At 44.9% G+C, this 10,484-nt stretch overlaps 1 protein-coding gene and 1 long non-coding RNA gene across 3 annotated transcripts; both read right to left on the minus strand.

Annotated features, from left to right (window-relative positions):
- Positions 1 to 295: 295 nt before the first annotated feature.
- Positions 296 to 4,312, minus strand: LOC123123680 (uncharacterized). Of its 2 annotated transcripts, XR_006460731.1 has the most exons (5): positions 3,899 to 4,312; positions 3,644 to 3,803; positions 3,205 to 3,544; positions 2,658 to 2,732; positions 296 to 1,928 (listed from the first exon to the last, which is right to left on the minus strand). It is a non-coding gene; the product is annotated as an uncharacterized lncRNA (long non-coding RNA). The 2 variants fall into 2 exon arrangements; XR_006460730.1 differs by having other exon boundaries at positions 2,658 to 3,544.
- Positions 4,313 to 7,310: 2,998 nt separating this feature from the next.
- LOC123123679 (uncharacterized) lies at positions 7,311 to 8,717 on the minus strand. The gene is made up of 2 exons (XM_044544244.1): positions 7,566 to 8,717; positions 7,311 to 7,475 (listed from the first exon to the last, which is right to left on the minus strand). The coding sequence occupies exons 1-2, from the start codon at positions 8,669 to 8,671 to the stop codon at positions 7,427 to 7,429; spliced, it is 1,155 nt and encodes a 384-aa protein (XP_044400179.1). The 5' UTR covers positions 8,672 to 8,717; the 3' UTR covers positions 7,311 to 7,426.
- Between the last annotated feature and the right edge of the window lie 1,767 nt (positions 8,718 to 10,484).

Genomic DNA, 10,484 nt, shown 5'->3' on the forward strand with positions numbered 1-10,484 from the left:
TCTTTTTGTTTGTTACTTTTATTTATATTTCTGGAATGGAAAAATATGTTAAATAAATTTTTAAAAACATTCATCGTACATTTAAAAAGTGTTCATGCAGTGTAAAGTAATGTTCATGCAATTTTAGAAAATAATGACAATATCCAAAAATACGATTGTGATGTTTACAAAAATATTCGCCTGCTTTAAAAAAATATGTCGATGACATTTAAAAAAATGTTAATAGGAAACTGTTTGTGTAACTAGTAACCATGCACGTGCAACGCGTGTTCACCAACAAATATAAACTTGACCATGTTGAAAGGACTGGAAATTTAAATTTACAGTTGAACATACGAATTTTAACATTCCTTTCAAAAACAAAAAAATACATGTGGGAATGCCTACTGCATATATGGTTCATAGACAGCTTGTGGAGGTCTCAAAAGAAATTCAACATTACAAATTGTAGGCTCCTCGTAGAGAAAGATCACATATACTCAAGAGCCATCTAATGTGAAAATCAATGATGTTACATCTGCTTTCAACGTACTATAGATGCAATCCACCAAATAGGACTACCCAATAGATTGCAAACAGGGCAGTCATGTCTGGCAATGACCTCAGTATCTTTGTTATTGCTGTCGGTGGGCACAACACAATAGCTGGTGGAGTTTCTGTCTCCCGTGCGCCACACGATCTCCGGTGGTCCCACCCTAAGCTAAGCTCGCCCGAAATCACAGTTTTGGTGGAGAACATTGTTGTATCATCACTAATGTCTGAATTAGAATTTAGGATAACCGTCTTGCAAACAGAATAATCGGCTTCTCTGTTTCCATAAAAAAAATGTAAACACAATCCATCATTGTGTAACTGCAACTACCAACACAAGGCCATAATGGATCGGATTCCATCATGGTGACAGAGGCAATTTAACCAAACAAAAAAAATTACGTGGGGAGGAACTGGAAAGTATAAAAGTGCATGGCTAATAATCCATACTTCTGATCAAACTGCACGAACCCGCACTGTTTCCCAACTACAATCTTCACAACTGGGAGAAGGTTTGCTTAAGATTATTTTCACTAACATTTGGGTCAAGCCAACCGATAAATACCTAATGACAATTAAACAACAATAATAAAAGAAAAGTTGTAACAATGTACATTGCATAAGTTACAGTCAATGCATCTGTACTCACAGTTGTGTTTGTTCAAATCTCCATCTGATCGAGAGGATGAACCAGTAGACCCAAAAGTATGTAAGCCAACAATTTTCCAGTAAACAGAAATAAATAGTCACATCTACGCAAACAACATTAAATGATTCCTGTAGAATTTTTTAGCCAAAAGAACATTGATAATAGCAATTCACATGTTCTCAAATTTTTTGACCAATCATTAATATTCTCAAAAATATGAAGCTACCTCACTTGTCACCCATACAAACCCATTTTCCAAAAAGGTAGTGCATAAAAGCAGCAAGGAATGAATGCAGAGCAAAAACAGTTTTGGACATAAATACTGCAAAGTGTGAACTTCTGAATGAATCTCCCTCCCAAACAAATTAAGAAGGGAAACAAGTCCAGATGCGTGATAAAGCACAAATCCATAGCCCTTTGATCTACCAGTGTTAGCATCAATAACAACTTTTGTATCTTTGACAGAGGAGTACCTGCTGGAGAAAGTCTCCAGCAATGCAGCATCATTGACATCAGAGGCAAGATCGCCTACAAATATGGAATTATCTGAAGCAATGTCTGACTCCGAACTCATATCGCCCATGCTAAATGATGCCCAGCTTATCCTAAAAAGTTGATCAGTACTTGGCATTATATGCCCAGCAAAAACATCAACTACTTTTTCAGTTGCAGCATGACTGTAGAACTCTACAAATCCGTATCCTTCTGATTATCTTTGCTTATTACAAATAAACTTGATCGCGTCAACCTACATCATATTCATACATATTAGTACAAGTTTGACCTTGGATAATATAAGAACTGTAAATTGCATAAGAAGACACATTGCAATGCAGTCAGCACACATTTATATTCCTCCACGACAGTTCAAAATTCCAATTTTCAAGAAAATTTCAGTTGCAACAACTACAGAATGCAACTGAGAATTTACAAGACGTGCTAGGAAAATAATGATTATTAGCCAGTATGCATGCTAACTATATGGACTCATAATTGTCAAAAAAAAACATGCAGACTCATCTCATGTGTGATGACGCTTCAGTGGTTCTCTAGAAATAGAAAAAAATAGTTTTAAACCTCAGACACAAAGAGAAACATACGGACTCATCTCATGTTTATTTATTTATTTGCTAATACAGGGGTGTAGCTCCATGCAGGTGTTTCTCAAGTTACAAAAAACTGTACAACATATAATGTCTGACAGCCTTCCATGTGTTGCTCTGCAGACTGGGATAGTAGAAATCGCTAGGACAATCAAAATATCAAAGGGTCCCTACAAGTACTAAAGTAAACCTCATGGTTGCCCTTGCCTTGTTTCAGAAAGGGCTAGCAAATAAAAGCCTAACTATATAACTGAAAGGTCTAAGCCCACATGTCCTACGGCTGAATTTAAATCATTCCAAGTAAGAAGAAATTAAGCTGAAAATGGAAGGACACTGATAACAAATAGCTAGCAATACATAGATATTGTGGTTACCTTGGAAATGTGCACCCCAGGCTTGTATGAGCTCCAGAACACTTGATACAAATGAACACACCAAAAGTTAATGATCTGCAAAGACCACATCACAACATTTGAAGATTGTGAATAATGTGAAACACTCGGTGTCAGATACCGTGTTGGTCAGAAGTTTCATAAGATAATAAGAAATACACATAGTGCTCTAAATTAACTCTGTCGCCGTCGACCCAGCAAGGCTGAGAAAGTAGCTCCCACACCCCAGCGCCTTCCCTACCATCATGGAAGCGGCATCGACGGTGGCGGCAGAGGTGCGGTGAACATAACTTGTCATTATCAATTCAGAGAAGCGGATAAAAGATTGCAACCAAACAACTAAGCACACGTTGCAAACCAAACAACTAAGCACACGTTGCTAGATGATATAACCAACTAAAAAGCAAAGAGAAGCTGAAGTTGAGGGTAGAACAAAGCATCTATATATACCTGTATCACTGATAAATAAAATCAAAATAAAGATGGTGCAGTAGTTTTTCAGACTCGATGATATGGACATGTTACTCACATTTTTGGACACCTTTTGTACAAGGTCACTGTATCTCGGATTTTCCAATCCATCTCGAAATAAAAAAATGCATCCCACAGGGTAAGGCAACAAGCTTATTGCAGATTTGAAAACATCAACTGAACATCCCTTTATCCCATCAGGCCCATTGTAGCTTGTATGAAGCTTCCCATGATACGAAACACCCAACCATGGGTTTCTCAACAGTCTGACCAGTTCCCAAATAACACCATGGAGTTGTATATCAGTGCTTGCAGAGTCCAGTTGTACTGAATGCAAGTTTTCTGGAGCAGCGACTGAGAGACCAGAAAAGTTTGAGCAATACCCAGTGGTTCTAAACCTGTGCCACGGATATTCAGGATGTCATAAGCTGGATGGATCAAACATAAATATAATTCTTGGCACTCAAAATATGTGGTGCTACACCGAAATCACTCACCATGATCTCTGGACTGAATTCAGAGTAGCGGAGCGCAATGTAGTTTAGCGACTAGGTGGATGTGCCACGTCGCTCCCATGCTATGCCTGAAGGCTCATCAAATCAATGTTGTAAAAGATTGGATCTCGTCACCAAATCACCGTGGTCTCCAACGATAATGCTAGAAGAGAGATTGAAAAAGCACAGTAACACGCATTGTCTTCCTTGCAGAAGTGTCATCAAATACCTAGCGTACAACCAGCCGTGCATACTCACCTGGTGGAGAGGAAGTAGGGCCTTGATGGGGATGTAGCGCGCCAGGCCTTCTTCCTCCTCCTCATGTGGAGGCACGGGGCCGGCGCCGCCTTTGCCGTCGCCCGGATCCAGGTCCAGTAGGCCGAGCACCCGGTCGGCAAGGCTGCGGCAAATCAGGGCCGAAGTGGGCGACACTGCGTGGGAGTCCGCATGAAGGGGCAACTACTCCTCATGCATCCCCGACGGGCGGTGGGCTCCGAGGCGTCGGGCGGTGGGCTCCGAGGCGATGTAGTGGAGGGGGAGGCCGCTGGCGACCGAGGTGAGGTGTGAGTGGCAGGTAAGATGGGGGACGCGGTGGGAGGCGGCGGCGCTCCATGGGAGAGAGGAACAGGATGCGGGGTTTCACCCGATCGAGCGTGATGTACGGGGGTTATGGGTGGGCGAAGGGCACGAGCGTGGGGCGCACACGGATGGCAGAGTTTTCGTCCGCCCTCGTGAAGTTCTCTCGTTTAATAGTAGTGTAGATTTAGAAAAAAAATACTATTTCGTATCATCCCAAAAACTATTCATTACATTATTTTTTCATGCGTTTCCAAAATGTGTTAGTGAAATTTCCAAAAAGATTCACCCATGTAAAAAAATGTTTGTCGAATTTTATTTTATTTTCGTACCATTCAAAAAATTGTGACATTAAAACCAACATTTGCACATTTAATAAATATGTTAATGGAATATTTGATTTTTTAAATATAATACAAAAACTTCTTCGCATATTTTTTCTAAAAACCGTATAATTCAAAAAAAATATTGAATGTGTTTCTGAAAAATATTTAACACGTATTAAAAAATAGTCAAACATGTGTTTAGAAAGAATGTTCATCAAGTATTTGAAAAAATGTTCAGTAAAAAAATTTCACTTGTATTTGAAAAATATATAACCTATATTAAAATGTACACATGCACTTAGTAAAGGAAAAAAGATAAAACAGACAAAAACCAAAGAAAACTGATAAAAAACACAGAAAACAGGGAAACAGAAATAACCACATGGAACGTTCTAACCGCTGCAATGGGTTGGCCCACTAAGGGCACCACAGGGAAACAAAAATGTGAATTCATTAATTGCAGCGAGCAAACACGTGATCATGTGTTTTAAGTACCACCAGCTTTAAACATCAAATTTTCTCAAAATAAACTCTTCCCTTCATCTCAATTATTTCTTTTTCTTTTTATGTTTTGATTTTAATAAATTATTTGACATGTCTCGAGCCAGTAATATTCTACATTGATTTTTTTATAATGAACTTTAAACTTTATATTAAACAATATTTTTATAGTAAATTTTATATTTCTATAAATGCCGTGGTGCACCACCAATGATATGTAACATATCTATTTTCTAGTGATAAGCATTTAAAACAAGAACTTTCGAAAGCAATGTTTAGTTTAGACACATTTTTCGATAAAGGGTAGATTTTATTGGCTCAAAATAAAGCATCAAGAGGATACAAACACAATGAGCACACGCCCGGCCTTTGTATAGTTAGGATGCACACAGCCAACATCAACGCATGCCGACAAAAACACGTCGGCAAATAGCAAAGTCATATAAGGCCAAAGCTATGCGTAGGCAAGGAAAACAATATAGCGGCAAGATCCACAATCGGTAATCTATAACAATGACCATATCCGCACCGACCATCTCATGACACCACACAGACGACGACGTTCTTCAACAATAACACCTTCAGGAAGGGAGCATCGCTCAAGCGTTTCCGTCACCGGATCCAACCAACTAAGGCCAGAATTTAGGTTTTCACCTTGATAATCAGTTTGAGCATTCCGAGCAATGCCTGCAACAAGGTAACAATGTAAAAACATCGTCATTGCCAGATATACCCGACTTGGGGCAGACCAAGGGTTCCATCCCGGAGCTCAATACAGGGTCCTCGAATAGTACCACAATTGAAGTCACTCATGTGTTGTCATCACAACTTTTCCACGATGCCAGCAGCTACATGCGATACGACCGCTGCTGCTGCACAACCATTCCTTTGCGTCAAGACTTCGTCCATAGTAAACGCAATCTGCGGTGAGGCTTACACCGCAGGATGGAGTGGTCATGAACTGCCACACATAGTTGTTGACATGGTCAACCTAGGCACTGGTCGGCCCGGGGGAATCAGTCTGACTGTTGCCAGGGTGCCCGAGCACCACCAAAGGTAGACCAGAGGTCACCAACTGCGGACGCAAGGGAGGAGCCTCACAACACCACCGAAGTCGGCGTGTCGCCATCCCGGGTTCGATCTCTCACGGCATGGTCAGAAGCCGGAAGGTGTAGCACATCATCTACAATTGGGTAGATGAACTTTAACAAAGCATTAGCCCCCACCCACAAAACCCTGATAAGTGCCACACGTGTGGCACGAACATGCACGAATACATGGCAATTCCAAACTTTTTTACAACTTGTTCGTGCCACACGTGTAATATTTATCATTTGGGGAAAAAAGGTGTTAGCCCCACCACAGGGTGAGCACGCTATGATATCGGCGATCCTGAAACTCTACTCGAACAAAACTACGTGGAGAACCAATATACTCCCTCCATTTCATAATATAAGATGTTATTACATGTAATATGCTCACATATCAAATGTAATAACGTCTTATATTATGGGACGGAAGGAGTACATCACAGAGGTGAATCACAAAAATGCACGGAGAGAGTGAAGGCGAGATGAAGTGAACCTGATCACACCTGGGCACCTCCTCGTACTGCCCGCTTAAGCTCTTACATGGCTGCATGCATGCTGCAGCTCACACTTCTCCGCTGAAGCATGCATACGCGTCAGACTAAGACCAATATTTGTGACTGCCAGTCTGCTCCTCTAGGCTCTATGCATGTACTAGGTAGTATCTTATGTTTGGGCTCAAAGTGCTAGTAGTAACTTCGATTCGTTGCAGTAAAGTCGAGAAATTTACATGAATCGTAGTACTAGTAGATCTCTAGCTGAGTGCCTGCTAGAGTGGACAATCCTTGCATTGATCATAATATGCACACATTAGCACACAGATGCATGCATCAGTCCCTGCAGACCTAGCTAGCTAGTTGTTCGATCGGTGACAGGATCCTACCAAACTACGGTAAAGTCATAGCAAAAACAGAAATCGTAGAGATCCAAAAGTTAACCCAGAACATGCAGAAAAGAAAACATTTTGCATCCACGAAGCAAAATTATTTGCAATCTGAATATATGCACACATTAGCACAGATGCATGCATCGGTCCCTGCAGACATAGAGTAGATAGCTAGTCGTTCTGTGACGAGATTCTACAAAAGTATGGTAAAGTCATACTAGCAAAAACATAAATTATAGACATCCAAAAGTTACCCAGAAAAGAACACATGCAAGAAGAAAACAGTTTGCATCCACGCAGCAAAAGTATTTGCAATCTGAATAGGAGCATTAATTTCCATTATTTGAGGACTGAGGTACAGTGAAATGATGAAGTGTTAATTCTCCCCTAAGATAAGATGGACGGCATGTCATGAGAACCACTCGGCGTCCCATCCTTCGATCTCTCCGATGTCCATACTGCAAAAAAAAAAAAAAAAAAACACCCCATCATTATTAGACAACTTTTGCACCTTAATTTAGTTTGGGGCCTCGCTGTAGCTAGCTTACCATGGAAAGGACGCGTCTTGGCCGTAGTACTCATCACTCAGATGCATCCCCATGGCGTCCACCGTGTTAGTCTGCTGCGCCGCCGTGGCCCCGTCGTCGCCTCCGCCGCCTTCCACGCTCTCGAGTAGCCTGCTCCACCACGCCGACGTGGCCAGGTTCACGGTATCGCTCCACTCGATGTCATGCCGCTCCCCGGCCGAGTGGATCGCGGCCATCTCCTCCTCGTCCAGCACCCGGTGCAGCGACTGTGAGGTGTTCTCGGCAGCAACGGGCGCCATGTCCTGGCTCACCATCGTCGCCGGCGGCGGAGAGGAGTAGACAGAGTAGGAGGAGGCGGGTGATGCTTGTTGGACCAAAGAAGGAGGATCAAAGGGGCTAGTAGCAGTGCAGTTCTTGGCATCTTCGGCAGCAACACCACCACCGAAGCCATCGAAGGTCAGGATAAGCCCTAGTGGCTGCGTAGGCAGCGGCAGCAACTGATCTAAAGCATCTACCATGGGAACCATGGGTGCAACTACTGGTGTGTGGTAAGGGAGGAGTGGAGGAGATGAATAATATGAGCAACCACTGTTGCTTGTTGCTGTGGTGTGTGCAAATGGCGTATTGCTGTGCAAGTAATCTGAGAAGGAACCATATGAGCTCATGCTGGGTGCACTAAAAGCTACCCTATGATCTTGCACTACCTGGACCTCTTGCTGATGCTGCAATTGTTGCACAAGTTGTTGATGTTGCTGCTGCTCCTTGGCTTCTCTCATGGAGGCTCTGTGGATCTTGAGAGCGTTGACGATCTCTCGCCTGGCCTCCGCCATGTTGAGTAGCCTCTCCTGGTATGGCCTGCTCGTGTGGAGCCTCCTCCTCACCTGCTTCTTGTGTGGCTGCTGTTGCTGTAGAGATGATGGTGTGGTTTGTGGGGCTTGTTGCTCTTCTTGGTGTGATTTGCTGCCCATGGTGATGTGATGGTGGTCTTTGGATCTTGCCGTGGATGAGGAGCTAAGATGCTTCACAAGGCTCCTAATGTAAGCCCCTGAGAGGTGTGGCTCCTCTCGCTTGGTGTTGTTGGTCTTTGAAGAGGAGCAAGTGATAGGAGCTTGCCTCTGGTTCCTCATCTCTTTGTTTCTCTCTTTCTAGATGGTGAGATAGATTCTCTTCCTTCCTAAGGGAACATGGAGGGGTATGGGAAGGTAGGGGGAGGGAGATGGGGATGATATATATAGAGTGGTACTGGATTAAAGCATCTGCAGATTGTTAGGATGCCATGCTATCCCTTTGGCAATGCATGTCATGCATATGCATGGTAGCTAGGTAGGTTGGCATATAGTGTAGCTAGAGAAGGCAGCACCCACAACTGCGGGTCATCGTTTTGGTACTTGAATAGCATTGACTCTTACACAAGTCTAGGGAAAGTCTACCCCACATCAAAGGGATAAATGTGTAATATGTCTTGGCATTCAAGGTCAAAGAGGTATGCTAACGTTGGAGGACAATGATTATTACTCCCTCCTTTCCGGTTTATAAGGCTCAATTCAAAAATCTCACCAACCAAGATAGATGGTGAGTGGTGAAATACTTTTTGTAGTTTGCAAAAGCACCCAATTAATGCACGTGTTTTCCTCAAAAAAGTATGTTTACCAATGCATTAATTACAATGCATGCATGCATAAATTACATGCATTGGCCAATTTTCTCTTAATACTTGCATGCAATGATTTAATGCACCTTGAAATCTGAACATGTGATGGAAAACAACCAAATTGAGCCTTATAAAATGGAAAAACTAAAGATAAGCCCAATAAATCGGAAAGGAGGGAGTACAACACTGGCTGTTCAACATTACGACAATAAAAATGGAATCCAGCCCTCACGTCGCTCCATCCCCGGGGCGACACGGGCGGCGGCGCAGTCCCCTCCACCGCCCCCCCTCCTCGCTCCCCTCCCCTCGCCGTTGCTGGGGGGCTCCGTCGGGCAAAGCCCGCGCGGACCCGGCGGCGGCGGGACCTCTTCTTCCCGTGACGTCTCTCGCAAGGGGAGCTCGCAGCGGAGGGCGACGGGTGGCAGGTGGCATGCGGTGCTGGCGTCGGCTGCGGGCAACGGATGGGACTCCGGCCAGCGGCCTCGGTCCGGGATCTGGCGTGGCTTGGGCGTGGACGGCGTGCGTGGGGCGCGGCAGCGGCTCGCGCGCGGTGGGCGTGGCGGCTGTGCTGCTCTGGAGCGCGAGGTGTGCTGCAGATGGAGGAGCTGCTCGTCTGCGCTGCTTGCTCTGTTGGTGTGGCTTCGATCCAGATCTGGTGTGAACTAGCTCTTCGATCTGGGTGCCGCACTTTCACGCTGCGGCTTTGGTGGCTGTGGTGGTGGTGGTCGCGGTGGTGCTGCGGTGGTGGACGGCGGCTACGGCCAGGGAGGTGGTGAGTGTGTCTGGTCACGGGGGATCATGGGATCCCATGGCCGGAGTGAGGTCGGCCTCGCAGGTGGTGGTCGATGGGCGGCGGTCGGTGGCTGTAGGTGGTCATCTCCTGGAGAAATCCTTGTCCCTGTCCTCTTCGGAGCCGGCGACGGCGGCGCCCGCGGGTGCCGTGATCTTTCCTGGAAGCGTCACCATGGAGGTGTCCGCCTCCTCCGCACGGCTTTGGCTCTGAAGGGAAACCTCAGATCCGTTGGATCAGGCGATGGAGGCATCTTCGTGTCTTTCTCCTCCTTGGGGGCATCGTCTCGGAGCCGGCTATGACTGGGAGACCGGTGGAAGGCGACATCTTCGCCATGGATGGGCGGCATCTTCGCTGCGTGGTTTGCTGAGGCGGGGCGTTGGTTTCTGTTTGGCAACGATGATGGCGTCGCAAGGAGCTTGGGTCGCGGCGTGGACTTCGGTAGTCGGCTCTTCCCGGTGTGTCCGAGGTGCTGTTTCGTGGTTTGCGGAGGCACGTT

The sequence above is a fragment of the Triticum aestivum genome, chromosome 5D, assembly GCF_018294505.1.
Source record: "Triticum aestivum cultivar Chinese Spring chromosome 5D, IWGSC CS RefSeq v2.1, whole genome shotgun sequence".
Taxonomy (NCBI): Eukaryota; Viridiplantae; Streptophyta; class Magnoliopsida; order Poales; family Poaceae; genus Triticum; species Triticum aestivum.